This window comes from Trichoderma virens (assembly GCF_000170995.1).
Source record: "Trichoderma virens Gv29-8 chromosome Unknown TRIVIscaffold_85, whole genome shotgun sequence".
Classification (NCBI taxonomy): Eukaryota; Fungi; Ascomycota; class Sordariomycetes; order Hypocreales; family Hypocreaceae; genus Trichoderma; species Trichoderma virens.
Window position 1 is genome coordinate 533,233 of NW_014013664.1, and position 20,433 is coordinate 553,665.

The 20,433-nt window shown below is 50.1% G+C and overlaps 5 protein-coding genes across 5 annotated transcripts; 2 read left to right on the forward strand and 3 right to left on the reverse strand.

Moving 5' to 3' along the window:
* Nucleotides 1–10: 10 nt before the first annotated feature.
* TRIVIDRAFT_157634 (uncharacterized protein) lies at nt 11–5,343 on the forward strand (the record flags this gene model as incomplete). The annotated part of the gene is made up of 7 exons (XM_014097541.1): nt 11–200; nt 258–538; nt 587–869; nt 936–1,175; nt 1,228–4,704; nt 4,782–5,203; nt 5,287–5,343. The coding sequence occupies 7 exons, from the start codon at nt 11–13 to the stop codon at nt 5,341–5,343; spliced, it is 4,950 nt and encodes a 1,649-aa protein (XP_013953016.1).
* Nucleotides 5,344–6,144: 801 nt separating this feature from the next.
* TRIVIDRAFT_158271 (uncharacterized protein) lies at nt 6,145–6,441 on the reverse strand (the record flags this gene model as incomplete). The annotated part of the gene is made up of 2 exons (XM_014097542.1): nt 6,145–6,344; nt 6,405–6,441. The coding sequence occupies 2 exons, from the start codon at nt 6,439–6,441 to the stop codon at nt 6,145–6,147; spliced, it is 237 nt and encodes a 78-aa protein (XP_013953017.1).
* A 3,242-nt stretch (nt 6,442–9,683) lies between these two features.
* On the forward strand, nt 9,684–10,391 carry TRIVIDRAFT_66849 (uncharacterized protein; the record flags this gene model as incomplete). Its single annotated transcript, XM_014097543.1, has 1 exon — nt 9,684–10,391. One exon carries the CDS (start codon nt 9,684–9,686, stop codon nt 10,389–10,391), a length of 708 nt encoding a protein of 235 aa, XP_013953018.1.
* A 258-nt stretch (nt 10,392–10,649) lies between these two features.
* Nucleotides 10,650–12,953, reverse strand: TRIVIDRAFT_204230 (uncharacterized protein; the record flags this gene model as incomplete). The annotated part of the gene is made up of 1 exon (XM_014097544.1): nt 10,650–12,953. The coding sequence occupies one exon, from the start codon at nt 12,951–12,953 to the stop codon at nt 10,650–10,652; it is 2,304 nt and encodes a 767-aa protein (XP_013953019.1).
* A 1,091-nt stretch (nt 12,954–14,044) lies between these two features.
* On the reverse strand, nt 14,045–18,518 carry TRIVIDRAFT_80699 (uncharacterized protein; the record flags this gene model as incomplete). Its single annotated transcript, XM_014097545.1, has 1 exon — nt 14,045–18,518. One exon carries the CDS (start codon nt 18,516–18,518, stop codon nt 14,496–14,498), a length of 4,023 nt encoding a protein of 1,340 aa, XP_013953020.1.
* Between the last annotated feature and the right edge of the window lie 1,915 nt (nt 18,519–20,433).

Below are 20,433 nucleotides of genomic sequence, written 5' to 3' on the forward strand. Positions count from 1 at the left end.
GATTGCCAATATGGCCGAGATTACGACACTGGATGCGCTGCAGGCCCTACACCGCGAGCTGTTGACGCTGAGCAGCGGTGGGGGCAGCAGCTCTGACAACCTAAGCAACGAACTGCTGTTTGAGATATTTGAGAAGGAGTTGGGGAGCATCTGGGAGCGTCCGAAGAAGAGCGAAAAGAGCCGCACCACTGTGAAGACGGGTATGATGCGCGCCCTCGCGAAGCAACAAGGGAGCAACATCAGCTGACATCTTCTAGGCAAGGTCTCTATTGACGGCAACGAGTATTCGATCAACGACAAGTTCCAACAGGATGTGTTTTCGCTATCGGATGAGATCGACCTTGACGAGGTGGAAGCTGCCAGGTACCTTCTAGACTCCCAGGATGATGTCTCTGTCCTCGGACGATCGCTTCTCGAGTGCGCCGTGATCCGATTCCACCAGCAGCGCAAATACGTTCTGGACTCTTTCAGGCTGCTTCTGGAGCTGAATAACTTGGACTACGAAGGAGAAGAGCCGAGCGCGTTAGAGACCATAAAAGTCTACGTTGACACCCGCCTACTCCGACCAAGCCACGGTGGAGCGAAGCGCCTTGCACCGAGATGTCTGCAGGCCATGTTGGAAATCAAGACATGGCTGCAAAAGCTAGGAGAAAAATTGACAGCTGCTCAGACTTTGGGTAATGTACCCACGGATGAGCTGCCAGAGGAGCTGGAAACCGTTGAGTTCTCTCGTGTGAGTCTGATTCAGCAGCACGAAGCTTTGGGTATCATCCTATGCGAGTGTGTGGACAAGAGGCAGGCCGAAACAGCAGACTTTACAGAATTCATCTCTATATTGAAAAAATGGGATAGATATGACACATTACTAGGTCAGTACCGCCATATACGTTTTCCAGTGGATGTTTCAACTAACGTGAATATTCTTCGAATGATAGTCCACCTCGTTCCAGCAATCGGCGCCTACATGTCTGTCTTTGCATCATCCGAAGGAGGCTACGATTTAAGGCAAGGCAGAGATCTTAACAGACAGATTTTCCCACCTTCAGATGACTCAACCTGGCCGCTTCCCTTTCTACATGCCACGGTTCGAGCGTGGTGGCTTGCAGAATATAGTGGATGGTATCTAGACGATCCTCCCGAATCTGCTATTCCACCAGGCACTGACCTTGATGAAGGTACGGATTTACACTGGCGATTTATATCTCAACTCAGCTAACTTTACTTTAGAGGATCGTCAGAGGTCAAAGCAGTTCCTGGACTCCCTAAAGGATGGCGCGTTTGACTTCATGCTCTCGGTGGCCGGAGATATCCGATCTCCAGACTGGCATGACTCTGTTCGAGCGGGCATGCGAAAATGGCTACAACGAAAATCATCACCGTTGGTTTCTGAGCGAACTCAGTTTTCTAGTTTCTTCCAGTTGTGTTTGATGTCTCAACTGGAGGTTTTTGTTGACGCCTTCATAACAAATCTACCTGACGTCCTCCGAAAGCTCAGAGTGGAAGAAGACGAGCAGCGCCAACTCAGCCAGACGCACGAACAAGACCTGGATTTGGAGAGGTTCCTTTTAATTATCGCATACGCTTATGAGGGGCGACCTGATGCCTCTGCAAATTTTTGGCAAGACCCAGACAGCAATCTCGCGGGATTTATGCATTGGGCTTCCCGCAGAGCCTCAACGCCCTTGGTTGCAGCCTTTTGCGAGATGCTCCAAGCTATTTCCGTCAACGACGAATGTGCCACCGCCGCGCATGAGTTCCTCCTAGACGAAGGCCATCATTCGTCTGGTAAGATGAGAAGGACTCAGTCATTGACGTGGACTCAGATATTCAAGGAGCTTGATTTTTTCTCAGACAAAATTAAGCAGAAGCCTATGCCAACCCAGACAGTAAGGTTTCGCGGCGGAAAGCTCGCTTCCGATGTCATAGAAACCGAACCGGAGTCATCCATGATGCTTGAATGCTATCTGCGCCTGATAACGAAACTAGCGAGCGAAAGTGAGATCACTAGACAGTTTCTGTTGTTAAACTCTGGCTACAATCTTGTCGATATGCTGTACGAACTGGCCAGCAGCCCCATACCTTCTCAGCTGCGCGGCTGTGTCTTCCTGGCCTTGAAGTCTTTGGTAAGCCGCAAGAGCCTTCAGGAGAACCACGCAATGTGGAGGTGTCTGGAGAATTGGATCTCCGGGGGTTATGTTGGTGCAGCAACCGCGGGCACGATACGATCGACGCAACTAGCACCCCTAGTGTCAATGGATCGCATCTTTGATGAGATGAGCAATGGCTTTGAGGATCCCGAGTCCTTCATCAGGCTCTTGCTCGAACTGGTTACCCCTGCAAGCGATTCCAATCCACTGAACGACGGTCTGCCATTTCCAGAAAATCTTGGTGCCAGTTCCCGAGCGCCTGGAATTGAAGTATATATCGATTTTGTCATTGGTCTTGTTTTCTCATCAAAGATTCAGGAGCTCCAAGACGTTCACCAAACGAGAGTGCTCAGACTCAGCTGTCTCGAATTTATACTCGCCTGCCTTACCACGTTCAACGAAGATCTCCTAGTTTTGGCGAACGAGACGAACATTGCCATCGACTCATTAGTCTCGACGACTGATTTGGCGACATATGTTAGGATGCATCCTTTCGCGCGAGTGATGGAATGGATGTTCAACGACAAAGTGATGACGGCCCTCTTTAACACCATTCACCAAAAGTCTGTCGATATTGGCAACGCGACTCCAGACTCACCACTTATCTTGGGGGTGCTGCGTGCGGTAGAGGTCATATCAAAAGTCCTTGACCTTGAAACGACTTATCTCGATCTTGTTCGGCCGCTAATCAAGACCCAATCTGGCTCACGCAGACAACCTGTCGCCAATGCTGCGTACGCCTCGTTCCAAGATGGGCTGGTGACGAGACTAAATCTCGTGGTAGACCTGGGAAAATACTGCGGCATAGGTCATCCTGACTTGACTTTAGCCTGTCTAAAATTGTTGGAGAAGATGTCTTCATCATCTAAGATCACAGCTGCTTGGTCTGGAACTAGTCGCCATGCCCATCGAAACAAGGCAATTGTTGCCATGGAAGCGAATGGAGAGCATGAAGCTATATCACGAGCGTTCATCGCCGAAGTAATGACTCCTCTTGAGGCGGGAAGTGGAGCAGATTCGCCCCTCTATATCACAAAGGTGTACATCTTGGACTTTTTATATCAATGTCTTCGAATGACGCCAAAGGAGCCTACCATTGCACACCTGTTGCTGGGTTTTAAATGCGGATTGGATTCGCTCTCGGTCGAAGTCAACAGCTCTTTTGCATCCCGCACGTCATTGTTTCACAGTATATTGGGACTTTTGCTGGAGTCTCCGTCTAACGATGCACTCGGTATGAGACAGTGGTTGATTGGCATCAAGTCTCGCGTGATGCGCATATTAAACATTCTTTGGAGCTCACCACTGTCGTCTGCGGTTGTCATCCGAGAGCTTCGCGAGAATGAACTCCTCTTCCACCTTCTTACTCGTGAGACGGTCATCCAGCCAGACTTGTCTTGGGAAGGCCAAACTGTTGGAAACGCACAGTTCCCGGTGACCGATGGAGCCGTGACACTGATTGAATTTCTGACGCTTCGAAGTATGACTTTTGAGTATATAGCCATGGAACTCTGCAAAATAGCCCAAGGGCGTATGCCTGGTGTCAAAAGGCGCATTTTTGATGCCCTCAACGGCCAAATTGTTGCAGAGAACAACGAGACGATTCAAACCCCGACTGTATTTGATTTGTTCGATTTCCTCCTGCCAGACGGATTTTGGGAGATTCCACCGCCGCCAATTCAATTCTACAAAGACCTGGATCTCTCTGCATGCCTGGAGCACGACGCCGACGCCAACCAAGTATACAACCTAGAACGAGTTAGAGAGATTCTTTTGTTAAAGAGAGGAGAAGCGCAGAAAAACACAGCCATTGCGGCTAATGACCTGGCGCTCATCGAAAGAGAAGAGGTTATGATAATTGAGTATCTCATTTCCTCCGACAGACAAAAGCAGATTGGGTCACAATCTCTCCGAGTCTTGCGGTCATGGATCAAGGTGTTGCTGGTCATGGTTGAGTCTTGTGACTATAAAGGCGCAGCACAGACGTCATTTTTCCTCCAAGCATTGCAGGCTATTCTGCCAAGTTTGGAAATATTCGCCTCAGATCGTCCTGATGAAGCTCTAGAACTGGCCAAGCTGGCAAGAGTCTTACTCTTTAAGCTTGACCTCTCTCCTCTTTCAGTTGAGGACAATATTAATGGAACTATCGGCAATCTGGTTAGCGACAAACTGTATCAGCTTTTCCAGACTTGTCTCCAGGCAATTGGCAAGTGGGCAGGCTCTCCACAACTGAGATCCGTCTATTATGAAATTTGCTACCGGTATCTGACGGGCATGTCGGAAGATCTTGGACCATTGACCGCCAGCCGCCCGAAAACGTTCAAGACTGTTCAGGTATATGGTGAGCGACTGATCAATGTCGTTTGCGATGATGTCTACTGTGGAGACCCAGGGTGTCAGACTTCAGCCCTCATCTTCCTAGGCGCTCTGGTCCACATGGACAGCCAGGAGCGAGAGAGCTATATTGTCGAGACGCTTAACAAGCTGAACTTCATCAGTATTCTTATTGACTCTTTGCGGAACATTATGAAGGAATGGCATGATGTCTTCGCTTCCAGTACGCCTCCCCTTACCCCTTTCTCTAATAATCCCGAATCCCGTCTTAAATCCCCGTGCTAACAATGCTGGTTCTAGACAATACTGATCAGCAAAACTTCCAAAACGCCCGTCTCTCCATCATCCTTCAGCTGGCTCAGTCTCGCACCGGTGCTAAGTACATCCTCCACGCCAACCTTTTCCGCACCCTGGAAAACTCTGGTCTCTTTGCCGCCGACCCTGAGCTACAGATCGACGCAGCAAACCCCCGCGCGCTGGAGCAGCATTACGATCTGCTCGCCAGAGTTGTCCGTATCATTGGCGCAGCCATTCTGAGCCGCGGCAATAACAACGTGACGCAAGGACGCAAGTTCCTTACGGATCACCGAATGCTCGTCAGCCACGCTTTGAAGCGCAGCGCCGGCATTGGCACAGGGAATGAAGACCAGCGCCTGGAGGAGCGGATTGAGGAACTTGCAGACGCATTGGTGGTCGTCATTGCTGCAACAAGCTTCTTGGAAGTAAGTCAATTTAAGCCATTAACCCCCTTTTTTATAAACCTTCGACAAACGCGTGACAGTATTAACCTTTTTTTCCCCCGCAGTTTGAAAATGATATCCTGCCAGAGCCTAAGCAGCATGACCACCCGCTTTTTCATTGAGCAAGAAAGACAGAGGGACAAGAGAGGGCTTGGTTATTTTAATAAGGTTTTAGAAATATGTAAGGCATGATAATGGCAAGGTGCTTTGTATTTTTGTGTTTATTTTTTTGAGTTGTTGCTCGTTTTCTTGAATGAAGTAAAGAAGAAAAGATGGGCGTTTGCACGGAAAGGATTTGCGCAGACACGAGCCATACAAGATCCATAGGTAGGAATGCAGTAGCAGCGATAGTGGTAGAGAAAGCAAGTTGTCTAAAGACAATAGATGCCTATACCTAGCAGTCTATCAAGACGCAAGTCACAGACCTCGTGGAATATGATGTAGTGTATGCCTTGAATTTTTCTTCTTCTTCAATTTGGGTACCTAGGTAGTTTTTCACAACAAGTCCACATACAAAACATTCTTCACAAAGGGATATTAAGACTTAGATTGACTGCAAGATTTAGAATTTTTTCTTTTTTTGTACTAGTAGCGCTATATACAGAGAGGTAAGGTAATGTGCAAGCGTGAGAGGCATGTTATGCGAATGCAATCGGAAGTCTAGTGGCTCTGCTGCAGTAGGACCAGAAGTAGGGGACAGTCCTTGATATATTGCGCCTATCCCATTGAGACGCATCGCTGAAGTCATGATGATCAGGCCGATTATAGCGAGGCCGGATGATGTAAGAGCACTTCGGTTATGGTGAGACGGATGAAAAGCGTCCTTTAGTGAGGTATCCGCACAAACAGGTAGGCAATGGTATAATGTTCGTAATGCTTTGTTTACAAAAAAAAAAGGAAGGAGAGGGTAAATATGGCGATGTTTATTCCATGGCTTGCGCTTTGCGCTTGCCTTGACGGGTTCTCGTCATCAGTTTCAGCTCCAGCGGCCAGTATCCCTTCGTCTTGACTGAATAGTTTTCGCGGGGCTTCATGTCAATCTTCGCTCTGCACATGGGACATTTGCCCCTCGTTGATTCGATGCTAAGTGAGGAGTAAAGGCATTGCGCACAAAACAAGTGTCCTAGACATGATGTTAGCAGGCCGCATGATGCTATATTTGTAGCTTGCAGGCGCAACTTACCACAATGCGTGAGAGTCAGTCCTGTTACGTCGTCCATGCATATAACACACTGAAACGCAGACAGCTTGACTCTGTTGTCCACCTCTGGCTTTTTAAGCTCTTCGGGAACGTCGTTGACTTCGGTGAGGTCTATCGTAGTATACTCCTCGTTTTTCATGTCAGAGCTCGACCCCGGTCTCGGAGAGCTGGAGCCGAACAAGGCCCAGTTGTCGCCGTCGTCATCACCTATCACAGTATCCACGGATGAGGGCTGAGCGGCAGAAACCGAAATTCTCCGCCGTTTGCTGGCATTTGCAGTAGAAGCTGAGGAGTCGTGACCTTCGGGGGGGAGAACCCGGCTGCGCAGAGATCGTCTTGATGTCGGAGGCATGGTGGCGAATGCGGAGGGAGAAGATCTACCAACAGTCTCGGAGATGGGCAGCGGGAAGCCTGGAAAACCGTCAAGATCGTGGAAAAGCTCGTCGTGAGCACTGTTGTCGCTATCGAAAGCGGCTTCAGCAGAGTTTGGGAGGTGAGCGGAGCCTTGGCCGGAGGCGGGTGGTGAGGCTGAAGTGTAGGCGGCAGTGGCGCTAATCCGGCTAGTGTTTGTTGTTCCCGCAGCGCGGTTTTGATGGAGATGACGTGAAGAAGGCGCTGCGGACGCCGATGTAGAAGCGGAGGCGGGTACAGCAGAAGAGGAGGGTTCTGCCAAAGAGGCTGCTGGGGCCGAGACTGAAGCCGGAGGTGGCGCGGAAGAGTTGCCGAACTCAAAGTCGACGCGAAGGTCTGGGGAACGTCGCGGCGGGCGCGACGGTGACTGGAGCAAGGGCGGCTGCGAAGTGAAGGGCGTGAGGGGCGAGGCAAAGTCGCTCAGGTCGAAGCCAAAGGCTCTGGCGGCAAGGACACTGACGTCTGTTGCGGCAGAGTCATCCTGCAGCCACTGGTTTGGCTGGTCGAGCTGGGTCCGGTAATTCGACCAAAAGGCCGTCTGCGGGCCGAGCAGCAAAGGAAGGCGGTTGAAGGGCGAGTTCAGCGGCGAGTAGGGATCGGGCTGCAGCGTGGTGAGGCTTTCGAGCGAGACTGGAAATGGGCGCGACGAGGTAAATTCGGAGAGTTGTGGTCCCCCATACAAGTATCGGCTGAGTGGCGAGGGCGAAACCTGAGGCAGCGGCGGCAACGGCGGCAGAATCGGGCGGGCGGTGGAGGTGGAAGAAAATGGTGAGGAAGCAGCGCCGGCGGCTGCAGAGGCAGCAGCGGCAGAGGCAGTGGAAGAGGCCGATGCAAACGCGGATGCTGAGGGAGCGACGGCAGCGGGAGGCGTTGGAAATGATGAGGAGGGAAAAGAGAGTCGCGCGGCGGATGACGAAGCAGCAGGACCTGAGGCAGGGCTAGCGGCTGATGCAGTGGCAGAGGCAGAGGCAGAAGCAGAGAATAAAGAGGCCGCAGAGAGCGCTGGTGGCCGCAACGGGCGATGCAAAGGCGGCAACGTCGATGTTGATGCTGATGTTTGTGCTGATGTCGGCACTGCTGATGCTGATGATGCTAATGTTTGTGCTGATATCGATCTCAATGTCGATGCTGATCCTGAAGGCGTCGAGGCCGGTTGCGTTTCCATGCCGAAATCAAAACCAGCGCCCGAACCAGATGTCCGGCGTGGAGTCATTGACTGACGCATTCCTCGATTCTCGATTCCCCGTCGGAATCGCCAGACGAAGAAGACAAAGAAAAGCAGGAGCAGATGAAGGCCAGACACCAACAGGGTGCAGGCTGGCAGGCAGCAAGAGGGAACACAGGCTCTCGTATGGATGCTAATAATCAATCACCGGATATCATGGGTGCCAGTCCTTGCTTGCATCGTGGGATGTCATTGTCTTTTTATCTCCGCAACTAAACACGGGGGGGCTGGATGGCTTAAGACGGGGGAATGAGAAAGAAAACAGGAGGCACCATGATTACTAGCATCAAACACCGGGCTTGGAGGCAAAAGCAAAAAAGCAAAAAAAGGGAACAGAAAAAAAAAAAGAAACAACTGAGGCGGAGGTGTGGTAATACAGTCGTAATATCGACCACGGGTTCGCCGAGGCTGGCTGTTGCAGCCGCACCGAGTCAGAGCCCGGGCCCAGAGCTAGTGCTTGACGGGAAATGAAAGAAAGAGGCACGAGAAGCCATCGGGCTGCATGTCTCAGGCTTGTTTGTTTATTGAGGGCTTTGATTGGTGTCTGCCGAGGCGTGCCGGGACATGGAAAGTATGTGCGAGACCGCGGGAGGAAAAAAAAAAGGGTACAAGGTGATGGAATTATGTGGGAAATCGGTTGTGCTTAGTATGGATACTTGATACTTGGTAGTTAGTAGCAACGGCTACTTATACCTACCTGTAAGAGGATATAAAGGCAGGCATTGTTGATATAAAGAGGTACTGCCAGGTAGGTAATAAGCAAGGTAGGTAGGTATAGTAGGTAGAATGGCAGCGAGAATCGAGGTACCCGAGTTGCGCAGCGATTAGTATTAAAAGGGCAAGGTACGGAGTGCTATGAATTAATATCAAATTTTGCTTTTTATTCCGCGTCCAATCCACAGGTATCTCTTGGTATTATTATGCATGGCTTCGCAAAATGCTGCTCTCGTCCATTCGGCCCACCGCCTGCCAAGACAAGCCATGTCCTTCGTGATGCCTACATGTACCTACGTGATTGTGTATTTTCAATTTACAATCCTCATCTTCACCTTTTACTCTCAATTACTGTACCCTCCTGCCATCAACTCGTTTCTCCCCCTTATTCACGGCCGCTGTTTGCCTCGAATGGCATGTCTCATGTCTCATGAGTGGCGCCACGACCACCGGCGCTTATATCACGATATTACTCGTAACATTACGGCATCCTCCACAGACTAACAGACTAACAGACAAACAGCCGCCACCTCTCCGATTCGCCTGTTTGCCCGTCCAGCTGCGGCTGAATGACCACGGCATGCACCCAAGACAAGACACTTTTCCCTTTGCTGTGTCAATCATCAATCATCGACGGGCCACAGTGCTGCAGATGAAGAGTCACTCACTGCACACTCAAGGTAACTCGGCTCTCCATCTCATTTGCGCCTTTGCTTCTGTTTGATGTCAAGTGATGTGATGGGCAGCATCCTCTCCCTCGCATTGTACCCGTACGTGATGATGACCTGGCAGTGACAAAATTAGAATGCCTTGATATATGATATCCAAGGCACCCCTTGCGCCCAATGCCTTTGCCGGCCAACAGCCAACCACACGCCCAACCCCCTTCATATCCCCCCCTTTGTGGCACAATGTCTGCCACACCTTGCCTAGAAACGTACCAGGCCCTCCAATCCATCGACAAGCTGCGAGGGATTGTCAACTGGGAATCCTGGAAGCTCCTTGTCATGGCCAATGCGCGTGCCCTGCGGCTTGCTTCGCACATTGACGGCTCTGCACAAAGAAACCCACGGATGCCTCGCGCAAGGGAAGCCTACGCCAGTGCCGAGGCGTGTGCCCGCGTTCTTATCTTGGGTTCGATTGCTCCGGAGCTGCTGCTGCGGCTGTGCGAGCTCGGACTCCAGGAAAACGCCTCTGCTTCCGACCTGATGGCGTGGCTGCATTCCATGGTGAGCACGCGAGAAGCCGACGTAACGGCACATGAGGATCTGGCAAAACTCATGCGCATTGACCGCAAGGACTTCCCTTCCATGGACGCCTATGGCAAGGAAGCGCTGAATCTGTGGGCACGTATCAGGCACTGCTGGCCGAGCAGCGCAATTCTCATCGCCGCGACGTCCATCTTAGAGGGAATGAAGCAGTATAATGAGCACGCGTACCAAGGCTGGAAACATTTTCTAGTCATGAAGAAGGGTAGTGTTTCCCAACAAGATTTACTTGGCCTTGTAGCGGGGCTGAGGGACCGCCAGGATACACAACAAACGACGATTGAAAGCGTAGATGCAAATGCCGAAGCAGACGACAAATCGATATATAGCCACTCGAGCACCAACATTTAAGACTCTTCGTCGCGTTTATGTATTTGATTGTAGGTATCAGGTCAATAAGATTATATACGAGCGGAATAGAGAGAGAGCGAGAGCGAGAATCGGCCACAAGATCTTTGACAGAAAGAGAGCCAGCCTCCTTCACGCAGCAATATCCCCATCATCAGAGCGACCAATGGAGGCTATAGTAAGCTTCAAATAATGAAAACAAGAAAGAAAAAAACAAACTCTGATGGATACCAAAGAAAAAACCATTGCACAACAGCATGATCAAGCCGATGCCTCATCCTCCATGTCCATGTCCCCCTTCAATTCACTCTCCTCGACGCAGCCTCTACCTTGCGCTCCAGAACAGCAAGGTCGAACGCTCTGTTCAATTATCAGCAAATCTGTCTGTATCCTTTCTAGTAAAGCCCTAATGAACTGGACCAAATCCTCGTTAGTCTGCCGACAGTGGGAACACTGCTCAACTCTATATCCGTCAACCTGAGGAAACTGGTCAACTGGCGAATTCAAAGGTCGATATTCCAACTGGAGAGCAGGCGCTGGTGTTATATATGTCAACTCGGTCATTGGAAAGATTGATCCTGGTGTTCTCCCTTGATCTCGGTGTTGTCCCAATCCTTCTTCCACTTCCATTTCGTCTCCCATTTCTTCTTCCACTTCCTCGTCCGCTTCTTCTTCCGCTTCTTCGTATACTTCTTCCATTTTTTCGTACCTTTCTTCTTCCATTTCTTCGCCGACTTCTTCTTCGCCGACTTGTTCCTCGTACACTTCTCCTTCGTGCACTTCTCCTTCGTGCACTTCCTCTTCCACTTCTTCACCAACTCCTTCTTCGTACACTCCTTCTTCCATTTCTCTGTATGCTTCTTCCATTGCTTCTTTGTACGCTTCTTCCATTGCTTCTTCCATTGCTGCTTCCATGGCTGCTTCCATTTCTTCTTCCATTGCTTCTTTGTACGCTTCTTCTATTTCTCCGTATGCCCCCTCTATTCCTTCTTCGCGTGCTTCTTCCATTGCTTTTTTGCACGCTTTTTCCATTGCTTCTTTGTACGCCTCTTTGTACGCCTCTTTGTACTCTTCTTCCATTGCTTCTCTGTACGCTTTTTTGTACGCTTTTTTGTACGCTTCCTCCGTTGCTTCTTCGCACGCTTCTTCTCCCATTTCTTCCCTCGCCTCCTCTCCCCCAATTTTCTCCTCAACTTCTTCGTACACTTCTTCTTCCATTTTTCTGTATGCTTCTTCCATTCCTTCGTAGTGCATTCCTTCGTAGCACATTCCTTCTTTCATTTCTCCTCCCACTTCTTCTCCCCCCACTTCTTCTCCTCCCACTTCTTCTTCGTACACTCCTTCTCCAACTTCTTCTTTAACCTCTTCTTTAACTTCTTGGTGTACTCCTTCCATTTCTTCTCCCATGTCTTCATCCATTTTTTCAACTTCTTCAACTTCTTGTTCAACTCCTTCTACCACTTCTTCTTCTTCTTCTTCCATGTATTGTTGTATTTCCTTCTCCACTTCTTCGCACACTTCGGCTCCAACATTTTCGTCCATTTCTTCACCCACTTCTTCTTCTTCCACTTCTACCTCCATTTCAGCTCGGCATTCTGTTTCCTCGACCTCACAATTCGCTTCCAAGCCATACTCAAATTTCGAATCCGCCTCCAAACCCAGTGCCGCAGACGGCCCAAACACATCCGGGCACACGTCTTCGAAAACCATGGACTCATCAGAAGAAGAAGCACAGTTGGCAAACTGATTTGGCAAGCTCCACGTCATATCCAGTTCCGGCAGCACAGATTTCCAATCAAATTCCTCGGGAAGCTCATCTATAGCTTCGTCAATCAGGAAAGGGACCTCGATCGAGCTCTCGGAATAGCGTTTTCTTGAGCAGTAGACGTTTTCGCACTCCAAAGTATATTCCATCATAGATCGTTCTGATCGTTCATCGTCATTATGAGTCTCGGAGTTCGTATACGGGGTATGCATGATGGTGTCGTCATCACCAACGATGGTAAGGTTGTCCAAGGTACAGCTCAATTCTGATGTCAAGTCTCCGAAACTTTCCTGAGAGTCAACCAACCCCTCTGATGCAAACCACTCAAAAATGTCTGGCCGTTCGATGAACTCTGTGGTTGGAGTTAGGCAGCCGGGATAGAGTATCTCGAGTAAAGGCCGACAATGGATAATGTCTCGCATTTCCTCTTCTGTGACGATCTTTATGGCGCCTGCGTTGAGCAACCTGTTTTTTCGCCGATAAAAGTTTCCATCATCCCCCTCTCGCTTTCTTTTCTCGCCCCTGAAGTTTGCATATCTCATAGCTGGCCCTCTTATCAGCGGTGGCCTCAGCCTTGTGTTTCCATTGCTCGATGATGATAACTTGGCCCGCGGTTTGATGGCTGTACCTTCGGGATCTAAATTGGCTTGAAAGGGGTCAGATAGAATTTTTCGAGACTTCTTGATGAGGTCCATGCCTTGTGAGTAGAGTCCAAGTGGCTTGAACCCCGGCTTCAAGTCCCTCAATAGCAGGGCGCCGGGGATGTAAGGCCGACGGATGATGCGCTTGTTCGATCTCATATTGCCTTCTTTCGTCGGTATCAAGCATATGAGATATATGATCAAGGAAAGTTGAAGGCGTCATTCCCAACAGCCATTTCGAATGATTTACTCGAGCGCGCGATGCAGTTTTCAGCAGTTTTGACATCTCCGTCACTTTTCAATCAATCCACATGCATAGACCCGCCAAAAAGATTGAAGTAGTCCTCAACAAAGCCTATTCTACAGGCAACAATGCCCCATTACAGTCCAAGAGCTCAATTTATTTTATTTTATTGAACTGAGCCAAGTAAATAGGACGATTTCATCTCTTCAATCGCCCTCTGCATTTCGTTCAGCTGGGTATTCCACCACCTGCATCCCCTAGATCATCGGCCTCTCGGTTCATGCCATACTTTTTATGCCTTCGTTTGCTCATTTTTCTAATAATTTCACTTCAGTCAGATAATTTATCTTGCTTTCGATATTACAATCGCAACGTCCGGTAGCAGTAATTGAGTAGTTTAGTTGGGAAAGCAGAAAGTATATCAACACGCATGTATTCTCCGCCCGGGCTTCACTCTTGCTTCACTTTTGCTTCACTTGACAATGCAGTTTTGGCACTAGCCACGCAAAGCACGCCCATTTCGATAAACCACCCCCCAAAAGAAGCTGATTAAATTTTAGCAATACTATATTCTCTCAATTTCTCTTTTTCCCTTGAACACTTTGCTAGATTTTGTCCGGCTTCCTCGCGTGATAGAGCGGCCTTTGCCCAAAACCATGCCCGTCAGCAAGCCCAACCACATCCCCCATGCAAAATCTCAGCTCTGGTTATTCACCAAATCGGTACTCCGTACAATCCTTGGAGCTCAATCACTTTCTTGCCCATGAACCACAAGACGTACAAAGGTCGCAGTCATTCTATTCATCTAACCGCTACGTCTCACCAGCCCCTAAACCGATTCTCCACAACCGTTGTAGTAGCACCAAGACTGATGACCAAGACAAGAAACACAAGATGCACAAAAAGTACAGCTTCAGCAACAGCCGCATCACATTGCTACTTGGCTACAATAACAAAGCACCCAAGACATTCCAAGTCACACTACGCGGTCCAAAGCACAGTCACTGCATAAAACACTTTCTAATTCAAGTCTTGAATCGTTTTTATATTCATTCATCCACAGCACCGATCATGTCGTACATATCTGCGTGTCTGACCTTGGGTCTCGGTCCTTCATCCCATGCACTCTTCCACCGTAACACTGCGTAAATGAAAAACAAACAAGCCTCTAGAGTCCCATCACCAGAGCAAAATATAAGACAAGTGTAAAATGGAAGAGAAGAGTGTGGTCCTGGGTAATACACCTCGACTAACCGCAATTAGATACAACTTTTATGAAACAAGAAAATATGGACTCGTCCTCTCCCTAGATGAAAGGCTTTGCACTTTCTTCTGTCTATGTCGCCAATCAACGCCAGTAGATGGATAGGGCAGCTTTTTCGCTGGCCGGATATCTCATGCGCAAACAAAATTTGAAATGCAAATGAATTAAAAAAAAAGGGGGAAGAAGGGGGATTCTAGTTGTTCTTGGCCAGACTTTGCAGCTTGACAAGCTCGGCATAGCGGCCGTTCTTCTTCATCAGCTCCGCGTGAGTACCAGCTTCGACAATACGACCCTGGTTGAAGACATAGATAACATCTGCCTTTTGGATTGTGCTGAGACGGTGGGCCACAGCAATGGTGGTACGGCCCTTGGCAGCCTTGTCCAAGGCAGCCTGCACAACGTGCTCAGACTCGGAATCCAAGGCAGAAGTCGCCTCATCAAGAAGAAGGATCTTAGGGTGGCGAATAAGAGCTCGGGCAATAGCAATTCGCTGCTTCTGACCACCAGACAGCAGGGTTCCCTTGCTACCGACAATGGTATTAAAGCCTTCGGGCAAGGACATGATAAACTCATAGATGTTAGCCTCGCGACAAGCCAACTCCACGGCCTCGTCTGTGACATCTGGGTCTGCAGTTCCGAGAAGGATGTTTTCTTTAATAGTTCCTTGGTAAAGCGTGGGCTCTTGGCTAACCAGAGCAATATGGGACCGGTATTCATTTAGGTTAAGCGTGCTAATTTCCTTGCCGTCAATGTAAACACCGCCGCTCAAGGGGTCGTAGAATCGTTCCAAGAGGGCAATCGTAGTACTCTTGCCACAGCCAGAGGCACCGACGAGGGCGACGTACTGTCCAGGCTGGACGGTCAAGTTCAATCCTCGCAGAACTGGCTGCTCTGGACGAGTTGGATAACGGAAGTGAACATCGCGGAATTCAAGGCTTCCCTCAACTTCAGGCAATGGCAGTCCTTCCTCTGACCAGGTGTCGATGGTGGGTTGACGATCGAACAAGACCTTCAATTCCTTAGCAGCGTGATGAGCCTTGCCCATGTCCGGGGCGAAGGAGAAAATAGAGCCAGCCGACTGAGCACCGAAAACGATGGCCATGAAGCAGAGGAAGAACTGGAAAAGGTTGTATTCGCCCTTTCCAATCAGAGTACCACCGTACCAGAAGCCCAGCGCAAAGACCAAAAAGTTAAACGATTGCGAAGCGGCGTACAACAAACTGGATTTCAGAACCGACCTGAGACTGCGTCGCTGCTGCTCAACAAGCGAGTCGTGGTACAGCTTCAAGACGTCTTCTTCACGGGTAAGGGCAGCGACAGTCCGAATAGCAGAGATAGCCTCAGAAGCAAAGGTGGCCGATGCAGCATACGCCGCCTTGGAGCGGCGCTGGAAGTGAGCAAGCAGCCAAAAACGGAAAAAGCCGCATCCCAGCAAGATGGGAATACAAGCGGTACAAACGAGCGAGAGCTTCCATCCGATAGACACCGACAGAACAATAGCAGCGATCAGAGTTGTGGACATCATGAGCAACGTACCGAGAGTGGCACCGCTAAGGCCAGCAACATGGGTTGTCTCGGTGGAGAGGAACGAAGTCAAAGCACCAGCAGTATTCTCATCCTTGTCAAAGAAAGCGACATCCTGGCGCAGCATGGCGCGGAAAGCACGGTCTCGAACGCGGTGGACAAGGCGCTCAGAGCAGATGGCAAACAGGACGCCCTGGGATGCGAAGGCGAGGAACTGGACAATGGCGAGCATCAAGTACATGGCGCTCCAAAAGTCCGAGTCTTTCTTGACGTGGTGTGCATTCGCTGGAGTGATGGGTTGCGAGAGAGTGACGATTTGTTTGGCGAAGAAGACTGCAGATGTCGGGTTACCACCACCGCAAATGGCGGAGAAAACGAGACCGAGAAGCATCATCTTCCATTCAGGGGCGTTGAAAGCAGCGATAACCTTGATAAGAGTCCACAGGCTGTACTTCTGTTCCTCTTCTTGCTTTCGCTTCTGAAGGGCAATGCTGGAAGCCGACTTTTGTGTAGCGGATCGGTCAAGTTTGGCGGCGATGTCATCGTCAGGGTCAACTACGTACTCGTCCTTGTTGGTGGTCTGCTTGCGAATAAGCAGCTCCTCCTTCTCGGAAATTTCCTCTTCGTCTTCGGTGGAATCCTGAGTAACAGCAATCTTCTGGGCCGAAACGAGGTTGTAGTAAGCGCCTTGCTTCTCGAGCAGCTCATCGTGGGTACCTTGCTCAACGATGCTACCTTGAGACATGACGACAATGTTGTGGGCATCTTTAATAGTGGACAGTCTGTGGGCAATGGTAATTGTGGTTCGACCTTGGGAGGCAGCTTCCAGGGCAGCCTGAACAACGCCTTCGGACTTGGTGTCGAGAGCAGATGTGGCTTCGTCCAGCAGCAGAATCTTGGGGTTTGACACGACGGCACGAGCAATTGCGATACGTTGTTTCTGGCCACCAGACAGAAGGAAGCCGCGCTCACCAACATTGGTCTCGTATCCTTCGGGAAGGGCAGAAATGAAATCGTGAGCATTAGCCTTGGCAGCTGCGGCGATGATGAGCTCGCGCTGCTTCTCCTCGGTCGCGTTTTCGTGCTCCGTTCCGATCAATCCATAGCGAATATTGTGGTAGATAGTCGTACCGAAGAGAGTGGGCTCCTGGCTAACGAGGGCCATTTGCTGACGCAGCCACTTCAGGTTAAGGGTGCTAATATCATGGCCATCCAAGTAAACGGTACCTCCAACAGGATCGTAGAATCTTTCAACCAGACCAACAATGGTACTCTTACCAGATCCGGAGGCACCAACCAGAGCAGTCGTCTTACCGGCAGGGATCTCAAGCGACACTCCATTCATAACCTTGACTTCAGGTCGAGAGGGGTAAATGTGCTCAACGTTTTCCAAGCGAATGTTGCCCTTGAACTCACTAAGCTTCTCGCCCTTGTCGTCTGTAGGGTCCAGCGGAGAGGTTCGATCAATAGTGTTGAAGATCTTGGCAGCTGCTGCAAGAGCAGTGGTGAAAGCCTGGATATTGGGGGTGACGTTGCCAAGCTGGAAAGCACCAATCATGATAGACATCATAATAGTCAGAACCTTGGACAATGGGATAACTCCCTCAATAAGGAACTTGCTGCCCTGCCAGAAAGCCAGACCGTAATTCATATACAAAATTCCCATCATGCCGGCGATCATGACGCCCATAGCGGACTTGACCCGAGTTCCAAAGTACTGAGCCTTCTCGAGATGCTTGTCATATTGCTTGGCAAGTCGATCTTGAGTTCCAAAGGCAATAGCGTTTCGCACCGAGCTGAGAACTTCATCAGCCAAGCTGCCGCCCTGAGCAAATGCTTCAAGGGAGGATTTGTTATGCTTGAGCATGATACGACCTCCAGTGCCAACATTGAGAAGCAGGGCAAATACGGTAGAGGAGAGGATCAGGGTCAACTTCCAGTAATTGATAAAACCGATGATGAATGCAGTGAAGAAAGTAGCCAGAGCTGAGAGGGTAAGGGAAACCTTTTCCGAAATGCCATCCTGGATGAGGTTGGTATCAGCCGTAATGCGAGTGGTGACTTCACCGGCCCCGATTTTGTCGAAGAAGCCAATGTTTTGGCGCATACAACTCTGCAGGTAGTGTTCGCGAATCTTGGCAGCGATATGCTCACCAGTGTAAATGAAGCCAACAGTGCAGATGTAAGTGACGATAAAGTCTCCAATGGCCAGATAGACGAAGTAGAGAACAAAGTGGCTCATTTCATTGACAAACTGGTGGTAGGTCATGCCACCGTTGCTGTAAAAGTATGACTGGAACGTATTTTGCAGCCTACCAAAAATGATGGTCATCATGGGAATGGCAGCACCAGAAGCGATGGCACAGAAGGCCGATACGAAGATGATGGCCAGATCCGTCCGGGAGGCATATCGATAGACGGCCTTGATTCCGGCCTTGATCTCCGGGGTGTAGACCTGGCGCTTCAGGATTTCGGCCTGGTTGGGAGGCAGATGGGCGTAAAGCTCATCAATGTCGTCGGACTTGGGGACAGGAGGAGCAGGTGGCTTGGAGTCGACCTTTTTCAGGTCCACTTCCACCGGCTGGCCATGTCTCGACGAAAGCGTAGCATCGACATCTGAAGAGGCGCTGTGACTCGAGGTCGGTATTGATTGAGCGCCAATGGGCGTCTTTTCCGATATGTCGGCGGTCATCGTCTCAATTGCCGCGCCTGCCACAGGCGGGTAGGCGGAGAAATGGCGGCTATTCGAAGTGTGTCCAATTATGCGAGTGCGAGATGTGCAGTTCGATGCAGTGAAGGGTCGTAATCTGTCGCTCTACCGACCGGGGGGGGAACGAGATGAGCAGCGCGCGTCACTCCAGTAAACGAGAGTGAGTCGATGATGCGCTGCAAGATCAAATGAGATGCGCAAAAGACAAAACAGCAACGCCTCTGCAAGGGTTGATGCGATGGATGCCTTATATATGATATACGATGGCCTTTGCAAAGAGTGGACGAAATGCAAACAAAGGCCAAGGTGGCGAGGCGCCTGAAGATGTAGCAAAGCTCGGATTCAGAAAAGCACGGAGGCAGCAACTATAAGAAGGCATCGATTCGGCTCGGCCCCACCCAGCAGTGAATAATGAAGCAGAACCGGAAAGAGTGAAAGCCGGTGCCTGCTGCACTACAGTCTACATGCACGTTTCTTGGTTGCGACTGCGTTTGCATTTGCGGTACAGATACTGCCCAAACGGCCTTAGCGCCCTCGCACTGAGAACGAAATTCCCTGTTCGTGCAGCGATGCTGGTACAGGTACACGTACAGCCCCGTAATTACGGACAGAGACACAAGCACGATCCATACGATGCCACGCATTCATTCCAGCATGCGTGTGTTCGGGGATGAGAAAAAAAAAAGTCCCTTGGCCACTCCGTGCTGAGCTACGGGATTGAGCTGGGCCCGGCGAACCTAGCGCTGGCGAGATGAAGGGCGCTATTTCGCACTAGAGGCTGGAAATAGGAGGAGAGGAAACATTCTGCTCCACCGATACGATACGATCCATTGCAGGTACTCGTACGGGTGTTTCTCGCTTATTGAGGGGAAATAGTATCTGGACGCCGCATCACGGAGGAGAGCCGGTGAACTTGTTTCTCCTTTGTGTAATGTTCTCTTTTCTCTGACCCTTTTGCCCTTTTGCCCTTTTGCCCTTTTGCTGGGCCTCGCCGCCGGCGTGGGGCGTGAGGGATTTGGAGTTACTTGACTGCCCTTACAGCACGGAGGATGTACTGTACGTGTACGTGTACTCGTTGTCGTACTCCATACGTGTATTTAATTTGGCCGGGCCGCTTCATTAAAAATCATGGAACCGTAATCCCGGACAGTTTAGACGCCTAGGCCGTAGCCACCAACGCAACGGGCTAGTTGTCGCGGGCGACAGTGGGGGGAGGCGCCCTACAAACTGGAGGAGGTATCAAGACCTTGTAAGATACTGAACAACTCCAAATGAAGATGAGATGTAACCCGCCAAGAGATATCAGTATGCCTGGGTAGAGTAAGTACAAGTACATGAGAGCACGTCATGTCTTATGCTGCCGGATCCTGTTTGAGATTTCCATTCACTCTCAAAGGCGATCGACATGCAAGTAAGACACTATTTGGTGGTAGCACCTTGGTCACTTGAGTTGTTAGCGACGGCGCCTGTTGTGGCCCGTATCCAGTTCTCGGCGTACGAGTGCGAGTACGCGTATCTCTCCCCAGTGCTTGCGAGATTCGAGGCATCTTACCGACGCGAGTACAGCAACCTTGATGTTGAGAGCAAAAGCGTAGCACCCGTGCGACCAGCATTTTGCGACAACTGACTCTCTTTCGCGAAGTACAGCAGGTTACTATACTCTTACCAACAATCCACCTACTGAATTATTACCTACCTACCTAGGTACCTACCTTTGTAGGAAACGGAAGTATTATGCAGTAATATTGCGTTTCTATTCTCATCTTATTTGCACAAATCACCCCGGCACAGCCCGCATCCGTCCCAATCGCATTTGTGCACGGACAGGTACGAGTACAGGTACATACAAACAAACCCCCCAGCTTATCCCCCTGGCGACGATCTCAGCAACCTCGCG